Source organism: Mytilus trossulus, chromosome 6 (assembly GCF_036588685.1).
Source record: "Mytilus trossulus isolate FHL-02 chromosome 6, PNRI_Mtr1.1.1.hap1, whole genome shotgun sequence".
Taxonomy (NCBI): domain Eukaryota; kingdom Metazoa; phylum Mollusca; class Bivalvia; order Mytilida; family Mytilidae; genus Mytilus; species Mytilus trossulus.
Window position 1 is genome coordinate 68326878 of NC_086378.1, and position 21213 is coordinate 68348090.

A 21213-nucleotide genomic window follows, 5' to 3' on the forward strand; every position below is an offset into this window, starting at 1 on the left:
CACCAGTTACGCTAAAATCAAAATAGTTATAAAGCCCTAAAAAAACCAAAGTTGAACAGCATTGAGGGCCTGAAATTTCAAAACGTTGTGCCAAAATACAGCTAAGATAATCTATTCCGGGGATACAAAAATCCTAAGTTTTAAGCAGACTTGGCTGTATAATACTTTCTGGAATAACGCCTATCAAATATAAACAGACTACATTAAATACTTGTTTAAATAATTTGAAATGAACTTTATTTGGATATGAATTTGTCTCAATGCTCACACATGCACAGATAAGATGTCCGTTTTTACAGAATTATAATAAAATTAAAACAAATATAATCTTCGATATTGCAGCAATCTTTAAAACTATTTTATAAATCAAATGTATTACATAAACAATCAAAAATAAATACAAAGGAACGCACAAATAATTGTTAGTTTTATCGTTTTCCATTCAGCCTAACATGATAGCCTCGAGATCTTAAAAGTTGAAGCAAGTATTGACGAGATATTCTGTGCTGCGGACGACTCCATTTCTTTTGTGGGAGAACCAGGTCACTTGGAATTGACATTTGAGGTTTGTTATTAATTTCTGATTGTATCAGAGACAGGAGAAGCTCTAGATCAGGATTATTAGCCCTAAGCTGTGGACTGTCAGCTTGTTCTTCACTTGTTACCACAAGATTCATATTCAACCTATGAAAAGAATTTTTAATTATTAATAACATCCAACAACGTGCATTTAGGAAGAAATATACATAGGAAATTTGATATAGGATGCTAATTTTGTTACCGATACTGCTATTATTGTCTTACCACTACTGTTCTGTATAACATCTCATTTATGGGAGAAAAAAATTAACCCTTTTCAATTTCACATTTTCGTAATGAGGTCAAAAACAAGTCTGCATACAATTCATTTCTAAAAATGAAAGGTATAATTAATGCATCCCATTCTACAAAAGGTTGTATGTGAAGTACCGTCAGTACGTTTAAACTTGAAGTATTGTAAACCAAGATTATATGTTGAAACCTATTGCAAACTATTGATGTCATTATTATATCATGGGATGCATGTTTTATTACAATACGTTATTATCATTGGCTAACATCAATCTCGCGTTATTTTTAAAAAAATATTTTCATGGTCCTGGGAAAACAATGTAACTATATGTATTGAATGCTACTTTAAGTAATGAACTACGGTCAAAGATTTTACACCCCTATAAAAAAAACCCAGAGGCATTAAATCTTAGTTATTGTAACACGTGGAGTGAAGAAATTAATTAAAACTATTTTTAAAACTATTTTTGTTTTTCATCTGCAAGCGCATGTTTCCGTAAACCTTTAACAACATTCAAAGGTTTTAATAATAAAATATTATTTGAATTACTTGATTAATATTTTTGTAACAATATAATGAGATTCATCTATTGGTTTAAAAAAATGATGTATCATTCCAATCATCTGAACCCATCTAAATTAAAATTTAAAATCAAAGGTATGGTAAACAATACTTACAATACAATAACAAGAACTGAATATAATATTCTAATTGTCTCCATTATTCTAAAAGGAAAATAATATTTAAGTATAGATGTCGTTATATTTTTAGCATTATCTGTGATTTATTGCCCAAAATAAACTATTTGGAGGTTATTTTGTTTACTTGTCAATTATACTTTTGTACTCACAAAATATATCACGAAAGATCTTAAACTTTTATAAATCCGGCCATGTTCTTGTAATCTATTGTTTATAAAATTTTGAATAGTTCGAACAACCTTCATTTTGTTTACTTTGGTAAAGATGGTGCATACCGAATTTTTGTGAGTTGGTTTTTGAATGTTCTACAGTTTTCCAAACTTTCGGTATGTAGATTCCGTTTGCCTGTTATGTCCCTTTGGATTTGTTTTTATTTCAGTTTCCACGTTTGTTTGTTTAACATTCATTCCGGTATATTTTTCCTCATTACTGATATATTGGGTAGCATCTACCTCTAATTAAATTCTTAAATAAATCACCATCTAAATAAAACTCTGATCGTTTTGTAACTGATATCAATTTTATAACATACAATTTATTAACTCTTCATAGGTATATTTAGAAATGATTTCATAAACAAAGTCCTTCAGAGGAAAACGAACTTTGATGGATTTGTCTATTTTTGTTATGTCTTCTTTTTTATTCAGGTCTTTGAGTATTCAAAAACTGATACAGTCTAGGTGTTCACATATTTAGAAATGAGCCTTCCGTGTGAAGGTCAATCCAGGAAGTGATTCGGACGAACTAAATTAATAAAGCATATTTGCATGTGTTCGTGGTCTAACAAACATAATTAGTTTTCGTTTCTTGTCGGGGTATAGTTTTCACATTTCAAATGCGGGCCGATAGATTATTTCTATTCACAAGTTTTTCGTTTTAATGAATATTATACTAGTAATCAATAACAATCATGCTACATCTTCTTTATTTTGATATCTTGCTAAAATATGTTTGCATAGTAAACTTAAATACAACGTACTTATGTTGTCTGAAAATATAACATAAAATTCATAAAATCTTTTAGACATAATAGAAATAAACAAAAGCAAACCTATTGTTTCTCCACATAACTCACAAGTACTATTTCATTGATATCACCCTTAATTATACTCGTTTGGTTCAATAAAGACCGCTGATTGCAAGTGAAAATATTTGGGCATATAGTTATCTAGATACAATAAAATATCAAAGCTCTTTGAATCCCACAAAAGATAAATAATGGCAAACTCAAAATGAAAATACACAATGAAGGCAAACTCTAAATGAAAATACACAATTAAGAAAATAAATGAATGTGTTTCTTAATAAACATACCTTCTAGCTGATTCCTACTATATTAAATGACAGATGTAAAAATATACCGGGTTTTATACGGTAACATGTCATTCGTTATCAATGATGACTTTGTTCTTCTGAAAGATTCTAGTAAATAACGTGTTCTGTGGGCTGATTACATTGTGCGATTTTCTCACTTCACAAGTCAATTGTGATTATAGCATATACTCTAACAATACGCCTCTGATGCTGTATTCATCAGCCAATTATTTTCAAGCCAATTAAAACATTCATTTTGTGCTGTTGCGTTTATAGACCACTATTTGTGTGAAAACTCCATATGTTCTTGTATCTAGGTTTACTGGGTACTGATTTATTGAACTATGCCGCACATCTCCCCTCAGTCATATGTTGTAAAAAGAAAATATTCTTATCATTCTCGATGTGAGTGTCGACTTCAATCACTTAAGAATTATACTTGTTATTGGTTAAATAAATGGGTTTTTACTTTTAACAAAATACAATGTAGTTGAGCAAACATACTACCGTGTGAAACTGGATTCTATGGAAACAGGACAAATCTTTTTCTAGTAACAGTTTATTGATTGGATTTTATTTTCTAGTATTGTATTAACTCCTCGGGATAGTTCATACTCTCATAGATAATTACAACATATTTACTTAAACAATATTAATAACTGCGTATAAGTCACCAGGCTGAGTCCAATAGATATGGGAATGGTCCGTTATATTGCAGAGCAGAGATTGAAAGCTAACGAAGAGGATGTCAAGACAGCTGAAAGGAAACTTATGAAGTGTGTTCTACGACAAGAAAAACCTTAAAATATGCATTATCTATAACGTCTTTTATTGGAGGTAGATTCCTACTACATTTCTACTAGTTTTTAGGTGGAATACTAATACATAGTATAGCTTTTTACATGTATTTCGTACGGGTAGGCATTACATATATATTAACGTTTTTTTCAGTTTTGTATCTTATATTTTCCTTATATTGCCATCTAAACACCCAAAATGCAAATGCCATCTATACACCCAAAATCCAAATGTCATCTAAACACACTAAATCCATGCAAGTGATGGCTGTTTCATATACTAGAAAGTAAAGAAGATTTGAAACATTTATCAACGAAACATCAATTCAAAAATAGAATTAGATTAGAAAAGTCATTAAAATGTCTTGTTTACTATTGTTCTTTAAATAATAAAAAAGAGAAACCGGATGATATTACACACAAGTTGAAAAAAACCCTGACAATATCATAATAAAAAACGAACCCCCCCCCCCATTTTTTTTTTATAAACTGTATAAATGTTGAACGACACAATTTTTTCCTACGTGACGTATACATTTTCTGACGGCGTACACGCGAAGCAATGAATGTGTTTTTATTTGATAGATGCTTGTGTGGTTTTTTTTTTGTGTCAAATTGTAACACGGTGATGACTGATGTACCCATATTTTGACTACTTTATTTATTATGTCTGTTTAGATCATGCCTCGTTGTAAATATTATGGAATTTGATGAGACTGTCGTACAAAGTGAGGGGTTAAGCGCTATTGAAAATGCCTGTACCAAGTCAGGAATACGACAGTTGTTGCCCATTCGTTCTTGATGTGTTTTGTCATTTGATTTTGCCATATGAATAGGGACTTTCTGATATTATTTTCCTCGGAGTTCAGTATTTTTGTGATTTAATATTCCAATTATCGGATACCGCTTTTACAAGAAATTTCGGGTGAAATGAAAAGTGAAATGAATAGTTTTCTACTATATTCAGTCCTAATATTAACTCCAACCGGTTAACCGCTTAATATGCAAAATAAACACCTTTCTATTATTTTAGACATTCGTTAAATCCCCAGTCACACGTTTCACATGTTTCAAGAGTTACGTTTTACTACGTTTTGAAAGCGTAGTGAAACGGGAATATACGTAACGAAGCGTATCGTAGTGATCCTTTTAGTTGACCTGACCCGTATGTTTTGAAAATTTCTCAACAAACGTAGCGAAAGTTGAAACGAAGTAAAAATCTAGTTCATACGTAACAAAGCTTAGCGGAACGTTTCAAAACGTGCTTACTACGTATCGAAACGTATCAATGCGGGGTGGAAACGTGGGTCTACACGTACTAATACGTAGCAAAACGTGGAAAGAACGTAGTAAAACCCTAGTAAAACCTAGCTTTCAAAATAACGGGACATTTTTATTCAAAACGTAGGTGAAACGTAGCATTTTAAAACGTATTTAAACGTGACAGTCTGACTGGGGCTTAACACCGAGCTATGTTTTGCCGTATTAGTTCACAAAGTAACAATCATCAGGAAGAAATGTAACACTACCCGGACACATCATTTTTACTCAGAGCAGGCTAACCTTCTCTATTATCCCAAACTTTCTGCTTGATTAACTGGGAAAATCCCAATTTTAAAGACTTAAGTTTGATCATGCCTCGTAGCGAACCGACAATCGACTATAATTCAACTTTCTTCTTATTTTATTCTTATCATGTTTTTCATAGAAAATGGAACCTAATATTTAACCACAGACGACTATACAGATTAATAGAAGCATCACATCTGTAGTAATATGAATTTTAAAAAAAAGTAACAGCAATCATATATTTTATAATATTACTACTTCAAATACTCAAAACAAGATTTTTGTATGTATACATGGTTTATAATATTTCCTGAAGTATGCAGATAATTACAACATATTTACTTAAACAATATTAATGACTGCGTATAAGTCACCAGGCTGAGTCCAATAGATATGGGAATGGTCCGTTATATTGCAGAGCAGAGATTGAAAGCTAACGAAGAGGATGTCAAGACAGCTGAAAGGAAACTTATGAAGGGAGAGGAGGAAAGCAAGAAACAATAACAGGAAAAAGATGAAGTTATATGGAAACTGGAGAGAAAACTCCGACATAAGGACAGTGAAATGGCAGTGCTAAAGAGAAAAGGTAGAGTACAGGAGAATGACACAGATGACGAGAAAGAAAATGAAATGCCAAGAAGAAGTTAAAACGCACGTTGTGAATAAACTGTTTCATTTGATATATGATTTTATATTTTGTACGTTGTTTGATCAGGAATTTAGAGAAGGCTTACTATCATGATTTTTTTTTCTGTAAAGGATATATATATGTGCTCATACATTTTGCAAACAGAAAAAAAACCACACAGAATAAATGACAGTGAGTTTATTCTTTGGACGTAAACGAAAAAAAAAAGAAATTTATCAAACTTATTGGTAGATCTTAAGGGTTAAACGTTTTTACAATTACCAGAACTACACGTCTATATTTAGATGAAATTATGACCAAAGTAACAACTGCAATTGGTTGCGTTTCCAATTAAATCTGACATGGATGCCTAAGGATTTTAGAAGTTTGAGAAAGAATGGCCGGGATATCATCCTTCGAGATGAGTTCCTTCTTGTTCTTGTTAGTGGTGCATATTCCTCCGAGAATACATGCCTCTCTGGGTCTTTGAATGGTTGTGATATCCTCCGTCGCAGTAAGCCCAAGCTCGTTTTTGTTCGTGGATCATCTTCGTCGCTGGATATATGCTTTTTGGTGTCTTCGAATGGATACAACAATATATCGTTTGCCGAATAATTCATCACAAACTGTAAATTGTGTGTAGATTCTGTACTATTCACTGGAATATTGCTCAACCTGTGAAAATAACTGAATTATTAGAACATTAATGTCTGTATGTTTAACTAAATTATTTCATGGAGCACATATCAAAGGCAAGCAAAACTCTGCAAGAATAATACTCATAATTATTATTTTGCTAAATAATGCTTTGGTATTATATTCTGATTGTAGCATAAATTGTTCATTTTAATGATTCAGTCTGTTTATCATTCACTTCAACAAAATTGATTGGATTTAGAATATCCTTGCCTTAAAAAACCACCCACTATATCAAGAAGTGTTCCAATTGTGTCATTGCAACCGATGCCTATTTAGGATATTGCAAAGAATTTTTTTTTATTTTTTTATTATAAAATGCACCGATATATCTCGGGTCCCTCGCAGCAAGCGCTTAGGGATGAAAATGTTTTTCAAGTTAAAACCATAACCTAAATCATGCACAAAAAGGACTTTCAGATAACAATTTAAATACGGATCAATACAATTAAAGGATTATTTGAAAGATGAATTTACGTTGTATTATTAGACAATACGAAATGATACATGTATACTGCATACTGATTTTACAAACCTGAATTCCCACAATGACGTGTATTGCCACTTAAATAATCCAAAGAAACTTTTAAGAATAATGATACTTTCGTTCTTAAACTTTATTCATTTCAAACTTTATTCTCTTGTCCCAAGTCAGGAGCCTCTAGCCTTTGTAAGTCTTTTATTTTTTAAATTTAGTTTCTTGTGTACAATTTGAAAATGAGTATTGCGTTCATTATCACTGAACTAGTATATATTTGGTTAGGGGCCAGCTGAAGGACGCCTACGAGTGCGAGAATTTCGCGCTACATTTAAGACCTGTTGGTGACCTTCTGCTATTATTTTTTTCTATGGTCGGGTTGTTGTCTCCTTGATACATTCCCCATTTTCATTCTCAATTTTATACATTAAATGACAGCGATCAAAGCTGTTCGTTTTATTGATACTTTCATGTTGAATGTGTTATAGATATCCCATTTAATTTTACATTTTCAGTTTAAAAAGAGAACATATAACACTTTATAAAATTATAATCCTGGTACCTTTGATAACTATAATAACTGTATTATAAGATGACAAATTTTACGATCACCTGTTTTGATATTGGAAAATGTGTTTTGAGTTTTGTTTCGACGTCTACTTTTACTCATATTATCATTACTTATATATTGTAATAAATACTTACAACACCATGACCAGGATGGGATGTGGCAACTTCATTAACATCATATTGACCTAAGGAAATAGAAAAATGATACCGATAAATTTGTTGTAAAATTCTATTACAAGTTTTTTTATTATTCAATCTTATTTTATTAGGTTGAATGTAACGCTTCAAATAGAAATATATATCAGTGTGCGTCCCAAATCAAGGAGACCTTAACAAAAGTGCACTCCAATAACAGCTTCAAATTTGAATTTAGGCATTAAATATCGGAAGGGAAAATTAAAAGACATGGATATATTATCTCTAGACGTACTGCAAAAAAATGACGATGGCATCAATACTATTTATCAGGAATGTCCAACTCGGATGAATCTTAAACGTCTTTTGAAAAGTTGAAATTTTAGGTGGGATTCAGTGTTTTTTTATCATCTTGCTTACACATATTAACAAAAGACAAACGTACTACAAACATAGTTTGCTCCTTTGTTTTTTTGTGTGTGTCAAATACACACAATTTACCGACTGCCGTTTTTACAATAACCTGTGTCATAGTAGCAATTATTATTGGTATTCGTGTTCACGAACCAAATTCCAATAAAATCAATCATCTTTGCATAAAAGTTCGACAAAGTAGTCAATATTTGTATTATCTGTTCCTGAGGAGGTAGTCCTTTTTTTATAATACTACTTGTCCATTTATTTTACAACAACAATAGTGGACATCAAATTACTTGTACTTTTCTGTGGTTTTTTTTTCTACGAGATTAAACTCGAAAATATAAATTAAATATGCAACGCAATATAAACTAATTGTACACTTCCATCATATTTAACACAAGATGCAAAGAACCATTTTGTACTTTCCACAGATATACACTTAGTATTACATATAGATACAAACAATATATACAGAACATATGCATACTTATAAAGAGAAAATATTCCTACCAACCTAAATTACATAGTACATGAAGAAAGTAAAAACTCATCAACATAAAAAATAAAATACTGGAAGCAGTCTTAGCGCTGTGCGTATTCAACAAATTTAAAAAAGTATTTAAGAAATAGATTAATAGATTAACATACCTTTTCAACCAAAAAGATGGGCATTAATATAAACCGACTTTATATATGCCCACACATGTCATTCATTAACTTATCACTGTAATGTCTTGCTATATCATTGTTCTTTTTTTACAGTTTGATATCGAACTTTACGTTAGTAAACATGATATATATGCACTTACTAAGGTGTTTTCTTGATACTTTTATATACAGGTAATCAATTTCTTGCTGATGAAACTTGATATTTGTTCTATAATAACTTTTAATTAGATGTAATCTATACTACAATTCGTAATTGGCTGGCAACACGGGCGAACCACTCCTATGTCATATTTCATTTACGTGTAAAATACAACTTCAATGACTGCAGATGCTGACCGATACCATGGTAACATAATGAATTGAAGAAAATACCAGAAAAATTTGACAAACTTGTAACTATCAATTTTGTTGTTTCATAAGACGTAATTATAAAAAAATGAATGCATTTTTTTTTATAAATTTACAGGGTTGTATAAGTGTAAACCGTGCGTACATTTGTATATCAAGGTTTTCCTCTTTTGAACCGTCCGTAATTTCATTAAGGCAAAGGCTTCATGTTAGAAATAAAAAAAAAATGTAATAAATTGAAACAAAATATAATCTTCTTATCAAATCGTTTGCTGATTTATGACGTCGCCCTTTCTTTATCAGAATCCATACTTCTCCTTTCAATAGTTTTCACTGTTGTTTGTCGTTATGTGTCATAATTATTCCCGGATTTTTCTGTGTAATGTGAACGTTCATTCAATTTTTCGCAGACTTTAGACCTGGAAGAAATCTACGATAACTAGTGAACGTTTATATGATTTGGCAGTTTTGCATGTCCATCGATGTCCAGATAATGTTCGAGAAAATAATTTGACAATAGACGATGCTACCGGATAAAGAACAACTGGTCTTTACTTTAATGGAAAATTAAAGTTCATTTAAAAAAAAATTGTATTCATTTCTGTGAATGAACCTTAAAAACTGACATAAGTTAATTAAATATAATGATGTATTAATTCTCTTTAATCGTGTCTACGTGAATTATATGTTAAACTTACACATGTATCTAAGGAAATATAATTTATCATCTGTAAAGAGGGCGTTTATCTGACAAAACGGTATTGAAGAAAACGACATGTTTTTTCGTTTAAGAAGAAGTTGGGGGGGGGGGGGGGGGGGGGGGCCAATTTTTATATAATATTTTTGATTATCTGTTATGGTATAAACTTCCTTCAAATGCAAGTACAATGTTAATGGGGATCTGGAAAAATCGAATAGAGATTGAACATTTACTTTTGTTAATTGTTTTTAATTACGACCTTATCTGAATATTTCAATTAGCATTTCTAATTCATGTGAGTTTAATATTTTATTTCGAAAATAATAACATAAACATAACAAACAAGTTAATTTTTACTTTACAAATTCCTCTTCCAAAATTGTTGTCGTCAGGAAGTTAACATTCTACTCTCCAAAAATATAATAAATTTTCTTTAAATCAGAATTAAACAAAAACAAAAAACAAATTCATTAAGAGTAAACAATTCTTGGAAAATATCTAACGTCTACGCAAATAGAGTTCGAATGACACATTTCGTTTTTAGTTTTATGCGTGCAAAAAATAAAATAATTATAAATACAAGCCAAAATCAATGATTTGTCATTTTGTATGAACATAGTAATATAAACATCATATTAGTTAATCATTAAGGTAAGGAAATTGTAACTATTGCAAATGAAGGTTTAATTAAGATACATCAACGGAACAGCCATTTAAAATTAAATGTTATACTACAAAGACAAAAGTCACCTGGATGTTTACAAACATGAGGTAAAAAAACAAATGCAGGTGTCTGTATGTCAAGTTTATTTACATTCACTACATATTCTTCCATGTGCGACTAGTGTAACGTTTATACGTTGTGTAATTCCTTATTCTTTTTTAATGCTATGAAAAAAAAATGCACAAGCGTGACGCGAATTACATTTTTTTTTCAATACATGTGTACTGTCATTCATTCTTTTCTTTCTCTTAATTTCAGTTATGAATAAAAAACGATTTTATCAGTATGAGGATCATATTTTCATGTTTTCAAAGACTATCCTGAACGTATACTAAAAGTGTTCTATAAAGTATATACCATGCACTTATTCTGTGATTATTAAAGAGAGATGTTGGATAAACGTACATAAATGTATGTCCCCGTCCCAAGTCAAAAGCCAGTAATTCAAAGTGTGTCGTTTGTTGCTGTTATACATATTTGTTATTCGTTTATCCTTTTGTACATACATAAGGCCGTTAGTTTCCCGTTTGTATTGTTTTACATTTGTATTTCGTAGCCTCTGTGGTATATGCTTTGCTAATTTTTGAAGGCGGAACGGAAAACTATAGTTGGTAATGTCTATGTCAAATTTTCTCGGAGTGAGTGCGACGAAAGATGTCGTCAGATATACACCCTATCAACCAAATCAATAATATAAATAGTAATCTAATTCTAAACTCCTTAAACATTATACTCACACCCAAACATTTTAAAATAAGGAATGTATAAAAATGTAGACATTTTTTGACTAAATAAAGCATACAACGAACAGCTTCATCTTGGCCAACTTTGCATGAGGCAGTTAGACCATTACTTTCTGATTACTAGTATATCAACTAGGAATTAGAAGAAAAGAAAAAACAACGTTATAATTTAGGCTATACCAAATAACTGACGACTGCACTGATGAAAGAAAGGGGAAGTAATCGCACACCAGTAGTAGTATCGATCGCCAGTACAGGTGTTCGTTGATGAAAGTACATGTAACACTCCGTTAATTGCATTTCAAAAACAATACTAAAAAATGCATAAAAACATACAAACATAGAGATAAAAGGACAAGTTAAACGAAAAAAAAAAAGAATAAATTTGGCTATCGCCAACTTAGTGTGTGGAAGATATAACATTGGTTTCATAATAATTTCTGAATTCATCAACAGTGAATACAATTTTACTGATTTATAATTCAGCATTGGATACACGATGTTTTTTTAATTATCAAAATTACCTTTCAGTTACCGCGCGTGCTCTCAGATCGATGAAATGTTTCTGTTAAGGTTTGTTGTGTTTTTTACGGGTATGTACCTGCTGTCGTCCTGATAAATCAATGACAATAATTTTTAAAGGAAAATTCACTTTGGCAGCCGTATGACCGCACATATGTTGAAATTGGTCACATTTCGTATGTACCAGCTAGGAGTATGGTATTCATTGGTTGTCGTTTGTTGATTAATTGGGAATCATACCATCAAAGGTAAGAAAAATCTAGGATATCATAGGTCTCGATTGATTCAGAAAGGTCATAAGGGAAAATAGGAGGGTTCAGTACTGATTAAATTAATCAAAAGGGTAAGGAGGAGGGTTCACAACTGCGATAGACTGGCCAGAGGATGAGAACGTATGAGTACTGAATCATACTGGTATAAAGGGTGAGGAGCAGGTATACGTACTGATTCAGACAGTTACAAGGGTATTGAGAATAGACGATAAATAAGTCAAAATTGTCATAAAGGAAAGGAAAAGGAGGAATGCAGACATAGTCTGACTGGTCTCACGGGCGCGGAAGACCATGTTTACTGAGTCAGGATGGTCATAAGTTAAAAGAGGGGTGCGTGTACACTTGTATTACGGTAAACAAAAGTTTGAACTTTATTAGACTGGTGTAACAAAGGATGAATATTTACAATGTACAGTATATTGTTTTGTTCTTTGCTTATCAAATCTATATATGTTTTAATTATCTTTATCAATTTGTGATTGTATCAACTGATGTTACTTGTTTATAACATTTTTATCGATAAATTACATGTATTATTCTTCAATAACCTATACTTTTTTAATCCATTTCTCGGACAAATTAGGAAAATTTACATTTCCTTGTAAGGGATTTCCGTTGACGAATATACATGTTGAATCAAGTATCAAATCACTTTTTCAAGGTACTTGATTAGCTGACGTCGACATAAAAAGAAGTCTTCTATAACACACACACTAGTCATTGTTGAGGTTAGTCATTAAATTTTTTTTCAAAATATATGAATTATTGTTTTGTAATGCATATGTCCCATTTGTAAATAAACTCGTGGAAATTTAAATGAAATTATCTAACAAAAGCGATGTGCTTTTCTGGCTTTACTTTTCATCAGGAACCGTTAAACATTTGACTCTATCATCAACATTTTAGATAATTGGGCATAGTCTAATACAAATTTTACGGCCTCAATGCAAGATGCAGGACTTGTTTGGATTACATATAGTAATGTAATATTTACACCATTATGCTAAAGCTAACATGAAAAGGATTGCACATGCGATGCTATAAACATACTGAAGATTGCTTTAACGCCTTTATCTCATTGGCTATATGCTTATTTACATTAGTCATCAGATTTAGAAGTAGAAAAAACAACATATGATATAAAAATGATCCATTAAGTAATAATTCCAAAGTAATTGAATCCGATTGAGGTCTACCATAGCCGTAGCCTTCTTTTTCTTTTCATTATGTTATTATTTGTGAAGGTATTTAAACGTGGTGCCAAATATTTTACTCAATCAATAAAAAAAATTGTACATGAGCGTAATCATTGTAACAATACCACGTGTACAAATTTTTACCAAAAAATATGTTTGAAAGAGAGTCATCTAATTGTATGTGGACAACAATTTCAGAAAGTTTAGATATTTGGAATCATATTTTTGTAGCTTAAAACTTTTTTGTAGACTATGAAAGGAATCATGATTTGGAGTGGAACAGTTTTATTAATTTGTATTTCACTTATAACGGTTGAGTCCTGCGAACAAAATGGAAGTAAGTCAACATTTTTTTTATTGTTTTTCTTTAATAGGTCGTGTAATTCCGTAACTTAACCATAAATCATTGAAAACAGAAAAGTAAAAAAAAAATCAAACTCTGAGACAAATTAAGAACGTTAAGCCCATCATCAAGCGGAGTATTCATATACAAATGTAGTTATCAAGGATGATAATTTAGTACGCCAAACGCGCGTTTTGTCTACACAAGACTCATCAGTGACGCTCATATAGAAATAGTATTACAAAGTTACAAAGTGGAAGGACATTTAGGATCCAAAATTTCAAAACGTTGTACCAAATACTGCTAAGGTAATGTATTCCTGGGATTAGAAAATCCTTCGTGCTTCGAAAAATTCAATGTTTTGTAAACAGGAAATTTATATAAATGACCCCATAATTGATATTCATATCAACACCGAAGTGCTGACTACTGGGCACCAAACATCCAACGCATTAAACGAGTACATGGCAACTGTCATATGTCTTATATGCTACAGGCTTTTCCTTTGTAGAAAATGGTGGATTTAACCTGCCTTTTTAGCTAGCTAAAACGTGAATCTGATAGCATGAAGGTGAAACTTGAAGAACTAAAACAGTCTTTTTATTTATGTCCGGATCAAAGGTCATAAATAAATAAAATAGTGTCTATATTTTCAGTAACAACAGCTACGGTTCGTGTATGTCTTTTACACAGATTGACTTTATAAAATAATGGTGTCAATATGTAAACAAAAGCCGATATTAATCAAAACACATACGCGATAAATAAACCAATGATTTCACTTTTCTCAAATAAGCAAAAATTTCATTCAAATACTACCTACAACCGACAATAATCAAAGATGAGTCTCATTTGTTAGCATAAAATCTGTCGTGTTGCATTTGATGCTGAAAACCAGTAGTGTGTCTTTTTCCGTCCGGGTGATTTTATTCCTTATAAAGGTGTTTTTTTTTAGGTCTGTGGCTTGAAAACAAATACATGAAATTTCAAACATTATTGTGTATATACACATATGTGGGAACTGAATTCAATATCCGTATAAATAATAGATAATCAACATTTCAGAAAATCAAATTTAAAGAGAGAAATTTGATTTATTACAATGTTACATTCACGATAGCAATTACACTTAAAACTTGTAATCGGGATTTGAAAGCATAATTTTATCGGTGATTCATGTAAAAGTAAATGCATAAGAAGAATTTTCATCATTCTTCAGTTGTATCATCATGGTTGTCACCAAGTTGTTTACTAACCGTACAAGAGCTGTATAGCTAGCCAAGGTTGTTAAAAACTTCCATTCTAATATGACGTCCTTATAAAGCTTTGTTAACAAAGCCGTGTTCTAATGAGCACAGAAAATATGTTTGACACATGCGCACGAACTTACTGTTTATATTAACGTTGTTTCTATCGTTATCCTTTTAAAAATTTACATTTAGGCAGCTAATTACATAAACTTTTATTATATGTTTTTATCAACTAACATATATTTGCCCTGCTCGTAGTTTTTAAACTTATCAAATCTGAAATGTAATATACAGACTCCTTGGGGAGGACACGGGAACAGCCAATAATTTTTACGGTATTTTCGTACGCTTCGACCTATAAATGTATTGTATTTGTTATATTAAAATCGAAATAATTCCTTCATGTCATGCTCTATGCTCATTTTATCGCTAACTCTCAGTGTAAATTATCGACAAATGTAATGCCTACCCATGTTAAAATGAGCAAAGAGCATGACATGAAGGAATTATTTCTTAATATGTTTGTCCAGTTGTAAAGGGAATGTGTTCTAATAATTCATATCTTGATAGTTGGTAAACGTTTGATCGGTTAATCGACCCTATTAACACAAGGTATTGGATGGACACAGATGGAAAGCTGTTTTTTTTAAGAAATAAAAAAGAAGATGTGGTCTTATTGCCAATGAGACAACTATCCACAAAAGACCAAAATGACACAAATATTAACAACTATAGGTAACCGTACGGCCTTCAACAATGAGCAAAGCCCATACCGCATAGTCAGCTATAAAAGGCCCCGAAAAGACAATGTAAGCAATTCAAACGAGAAAACTAACGACTTTATTTAAATAGAGTTTGTTTTCCTTTTTTTTAATGGAGAAATCTGTAAAAATAAGATTCTAACCAACCACATGTAATTATAAAGTTCAGCAAATCAAAAAATAACACTTGCTTTGATGATTATATTTTGATGCTTTATTTTTTTTGGGTGTAGTTTTTATTTATAATAGACAATTTTATTCAATAGCAACTAGTATGAGCGTTATTTGTTAAAATGTTTAGTTCTTCCTGACGGTTCGGATATTGATTATTTACTTCTGTCCAATACGATTTTGGGTTGTTATTTCAGTTGCGTTTGCATACGTCCTAGAGTTTCTAATGTATCAGCTTATGCACTTATGTCATTTTCCCGAACATCATAACTGGACCAAGAATTGTAATTGAGCACGGCACACTTTATTTCAGAAACAATTAATCTTGTTCAACATATCAGAATTTCAAAAAACGAATCATAATTATGTCCAATCAAATTCGTTTTCTGCAGTCATTTATGAGGAATATTTTTTTTCGTCTAATAGCTCTCTCATTGACGTATACAGAGTATTCATAAATGCTAAACATGTTCTTGTCGTTCATATTCTGGTTGAATCGATCTGTTCTTTTTCTATCTTCTTTATTTTAATAGTAACCTGTGGGAGCGAATGGATAAAACAGTTAGAGACAAACGAACAAGGCACAGTAGTATCTGGTAGTAAAGAAACACTTCGACAAGATATTTTAAGCGGTGCAAAATTACGGATCAGTTTTGCAAATTATTATGCAGATACCCAATTTACGTACATCCTAAATGGTGAAGTGTGTATTCAGTCACTTTTTCATATCAGCAAGAATGGTTGGGATAAACATCAAACTAAGGCATATTGGTGGTTTCTCAACGTATGTACTACTGGAAATGTACACATGTCTCGGTGGTATGTTGGATCTCATGCTAGGCCGTCAACACCAGAAACGAAAACTAAATACAGTGTCAGATGGTTTACAAGGTACATAAAGTAATAAATACATAATTACTTTTTAAAGTGGCGAGTGTGGGAAAAGTAGGTATATATCATGACTCTCTTGTTTTATCAAATTCAGGTCTGTATCTATTCATACAAAACACTGATTCTTTTTCCGGATTTAACTACTAGTATACTTTAAGTATTTTTTTAATCGAACAGCTCTACAGCATATGTATTACTTTATGATTTTCAAATATTCCTGCCTCAAGACATGAATTGTCGAAATGTGCTTCCGATGCAGGAAAATTGATAACGGTATTGAAATAATGTTCTTCTGTGGCTTTTCCATTGAAACTTGTTAAAACAAAGCAGATTATAACATATCCATCAATCTTTGAGGACATGTTTCATCAAGTTGAACTTCATAAAAATCAACAAATCGAATAAGGTAGACGTTTGCGGTGCTGATTATGTAGATAGACGATGACCGTATGGTCTTCAACAATAAACTAGGCTCATATAATTAGTCTTTCTCGGAGTATTGTGTTTTTTGTTGTTTCTTTTTCATTTTACACCTCATTACTAGTATTTTATACTGAAATGATAATTGCCAGACTAATGGTCTATCTATTTTCAGACAATTAAGCTCAGACGCAAATCCTCAAACTCCAATTTTCTGCAACTTAGACAGTGGATCAGCAAGCTGTGGCAATATAAAAAATCTAATAAGAGCTGTCGCTAACGGAGCAGAAATTCACGTTACCAATGTAAATGGTAAACGAGCGATGGCTCTTGAATTTTCAAATATAGCATATAATAAAGCTGAAACGAAAGTAGCTGGAACACATCTATGGCATATAAGTCAGTCAGTTGTCGGAAATCATATAGAATTCCAGCAGAATGCGTATTGGTGGTTTAATCTATGGTCAACCGATGGTACACGCGATATGTCAAGATGGTCTGTTGGTGAACATACTGACCGAGGACATTCTGATGACAAAGTATCAATGAAATGGTTTGCTGACACCTGTTGGACCTTAGCGTATGAACATGACAAAGACGGACAAGCCATCGATGGTTCCCTGGAGTTCCTACGCGCAGCTATTTTAGTTGGCAAACGGGTGAGGCTAGTTTACTCAGATAATACGTACGGAATTGAAGCTGACCAGTTAGTGATAAGAAACGGTCATGTAACTGCGCAAGTTCTAGGCCACGTATCGAAAGCAAATTTACAGAAATTTCAGAACAACGCATACTGGTATTGGCAAAATATTGCGACGACCGGAAATGTAGAAACCATTCGCTACAATGTAGGTGATCACACCAATCGTGGCAGTTCCAATAATAGACAGGCAACAAAGTGGTTTATTGACTCCAGACCTTGGGTACACGCGTATTCCAACTCAGAAACAGGTGTTACTACACATGGATCTAAGGCGTCGTTGATACAGGGAGTTAAAGCTGGAAAGATGCTCAGATTCACTATTAAATCTGCTACATGTAATCATCAAAACAATGATTATATTGCTGTCTTTAACGCTGATAATGCAGAATTAAGTCCGGATGGAAATGATCTTGGTGCACAGCATATTCGGTCGATTGGGTTGACAAAAGATGGGTTATATAATGTAGCATTTGGATCAAAACCTTTTTGGAATTTTATGATCGCTACGACAGCTGGTAAATTAGACGAAACAAAATGGACTGTTGGTGATCACCAGAGTCAAGGACACGTCAATACTAATTCTGCTATTGATTGGTTTGTTAGTTAAGATGTACATGTCGAACTAATTCTCTGCATACTTATACATTGTGTATAACATGTATAAAATATATAGTCAAATAGTTATTGTTAATTGATGATTATTTTCTATATTTCTATACTTAAATGGAAACAAACGTTAAAGCAGTTTTATCGAAATTACACCAGATAATTCATAATGAGTTGAATGAGTTACGTATATTTTAAAAAAATCCGCAGCTACCATTAATTTCTCTAATTTCTTATACATAAGATATATGCATTTTCTGGTCACCAGTTAATATTAACAGATCTCACTGCTTACATCCAAGTCACAATAGATGACTCATTGTCAGTCGTACCACTTCTGCTTATTTTATATATATATGTATTCAACAATCAGTAAATCCAAAAATGTGTAGTGATAGAGTAAAATAGTGACTTTTCAAAACAAAAACCGGCGGACTGATGTTATTAAAGACAATAATAGTAAAACAGGCAGACAGCAACTAACGACAACCACTTTAATTTCGTGTTCCTTACTTGAGAAACAAATAATATAGCGTGGTTGAAAACATAAGTGAGCAACCAACTCTTCCCCAATCTGGGCCAATGGTGTCACAACATTAGACCAAAGTAAAAAAAAAAGAAACAGGTTTGAAACCTTTAAATTTAAACTACGCACAAACATAACAAAATCACAACAAAAGACAAAGTGAACAACGTATTGATATTTAGAGGCATACCAAACTAAAGGGACATTCAAACTCATAAGTCGAAAATGAAATAATAACACCAAGTCTAAAAGAAACAGACAAACAACAGTACACCAAAAGATAACGTAGAAAACAAAAGACTGAGTAACACAAACAATACAAAAAAAAAAAATGGGAATGATGTCAGATGCTCCGAATGGTAAGCTGATCCTTCTCTATATGTGGTACCCGTCGTATTGCTCATGTTCGTACACACCTGGTAACAAGCCTAATTCGATTGTTTATAGAACAAGATTGTAGGCACGACAGTTGGAACATATCTGTTGTCATCAGTAAAATATATATTCGAAAACGATCAACCAAATTAGACGATTTTTCGTCCTATTTCTTGACCTGGAAGGCTGAGAGATGCTGATAGATGAAACCAACTGCAGTCTGCATGTAGAGTGGACTTAAAATGAACACATTTACCCTAATAGGTCCTAGGTTGGAGTGAAACTGGTACAGGTACAGTAGTCTACAGAAAGTCATTTGTGCAAAACAAATCCGGAACTTTTCGATTTTTTTTTGATTTTTTACTTCAACTGGACCTGCGACCGGAAGTAGTTGTTTCCTAGTATTTCAATACTAGACACGAATAGTAGTCCTGTGCCCGCGGTTTTACACTATTTTGGGAAATTTTAGGCCAATAAAATACGCATGTGGTTCAAACATCGAAGCGAAGCTCACTCCTTAAATGTCATGGTACATATATCATAATTATTATTCAGAATTGATAAAAAAAAAATCAATAAATTAAAAATAAAGAGTATTCGTGGTATTGCCAAGGAGTTTTTTTAGGATCTGATTAAGATAAACCCGAACAGCGCTTTGGACGCATGAAATTTATAACGTGTTGATTAATATTTTTACAGCACTGGGTCGATAACTCTACTGGTGGACTTAAAGTCACCGAACGTATTATAAGTTCAGTAGCAAGTCCATCGACAATGAATCATAATAATCTATAGCAAACCAGTCCAAATTTGTCCGTTTCCGAACTTTGAATTTCAACTTTCAATTTCAAGCAAACCTTAGATGAATTTGGTTTCTTTTTTAATATCCTTTGGAATATATAGCTCTTCAATTGTTTCGATTCTTAATCATCCGTGACTTCAAATATTCGGCCTTTAGCGTGCCTGAAAAAATAAAAATGAAAAAGCCCTCCCGACTTATTAGAATTTATAAATTGTTGTTTCTTTTCTAAATAAAATTGACCATCAGACAAACAAACACACTTAACGGTCACTAAGAATCCTCAGAGATACACGCGGGAAATCGATTAAACCTGTTTATGTCAATATTACTACGCAGTAAATCGTGTAAACCTGTTTATGTCAATATTTCGTTTCTGGATAAGTCATATTGGTACCGTTAATGGTTACAGTTGTCTTTTCAGATGCGACAACTTATTAAGAGAAATGTATAAACTGTAATTATTTCCGTAAGATAGCAATAGTCTACACAGCTAAAAATTGTAATTGATTTATGGACAATGTGTCTCAGAAATGCTTGCAATTAAACTGTTGGCCGGTTCTAATTAAGAATAAGTTGTCTAATTGGGCTTGAATTGTTTATACTGTATTGGTTTTACTTTTGAAGGTCTTACCATGAACTGTAATTTTTCACACATTGGTCGTCATTATCGTCTTATTGGATAGTGTTATTAATCCAGATTTCCAAATTCTATTTTCATAGAGGCAGATCATGTTTCATTTGTATGCATTACATTGGAAATTTACAGGAAACAAATGCGTTCTTTATAAATGTTTAACTTATGTACATAATACATGTACGTAAGTCTTATGATTTGAGTATTAGGTTTAATTGACTTTGACATAGATTTCAATAACTGTGATTATTTTGGTCTTTTTGTTGTTTTCGTGTCAATCTGTATTGTTAAGCCTTTTCCAACTCGATTATACATTTCGTTTTCATTTTCTGCAATTACACCATAATAGTGATTGTCAAGGGGGAGGTAGTTTAACATAGGCAACATGACGGGTGCCACATGTGAAGCAGGATCTGC

At 32.1% G+C, this 21213-nt stretch overlaps 2 protein-coding genes and 1 long non-coding RNA gene across 3 annotated transcripts; 1 reads left to right on the top strand and 2 right to left on the bottom strand.

Annotated features, from left to right (window-relative positions):
• Positions 1 to 256: 256 nt before the first annotated feature.
• Positions 257 to 2974, bottom strand: LOC134723698 (uncharacterized). The gene is made up of 3 exons (XR_010108160.1): positions 2848 to 2974; positions 1510 to 1557; positions 257 to 684 (listed from the first exon to the last, which is right to left on the bottom strand). It is a non-coding gene; the product is annotated as an uncharacterized LOC134723698 (long non-coding RNA).
• A 2543-nt stretch (positions 2975 to 5517) lies between these two features.
• Positions 5518 to 8959, bottom strand: LOC134723699 (uncharacterized). The gene is made up of 3 exons (XM_063587254.1): positions 8789 to 8959; positions 7721 to 7770; positions 5518 to 6516 (listed from the first exon to the last, which is right to left on the bottom strand). The coding sequence occupies exons 1-3, from the start codon at positions 8810 to 8812 to the stop codon at positions 6153 to 6155; spliced, it is 438 nt and encodes a 145-aa protein (XP_063443324.1). The 5' UTR covers positions 8813 to 8959; the 3' UTR covers positions 5518 to 6152.
• A 3817-nt stretch (positions 8960 to 12776) lies between these two features.
• LOC134721734 (uncharacterized) lies at positions 12777 to 18537 on the top strand. The gene is made up of 4 exons (XM_063584919.1): positions 12777 to 12846; positions 13564 to 13651; positions 16373 to 16730; positions 17326 to 18537. The coding sequence occupies exons 2-4, from the start codon at positions 13567 to 13569 to the stop codon at positions 18458 to 18460; spliced, it is 1578 nt and encodes a 525-aa protein (XP_063440989.1). The 5' UTR covers positions 12777 to 12846; positions 13564 to 13566; the 3' UTR covers positions 18461 to 18537.
• Positions 18538 to 21213: the final 2676 nt, after the last annotated feature.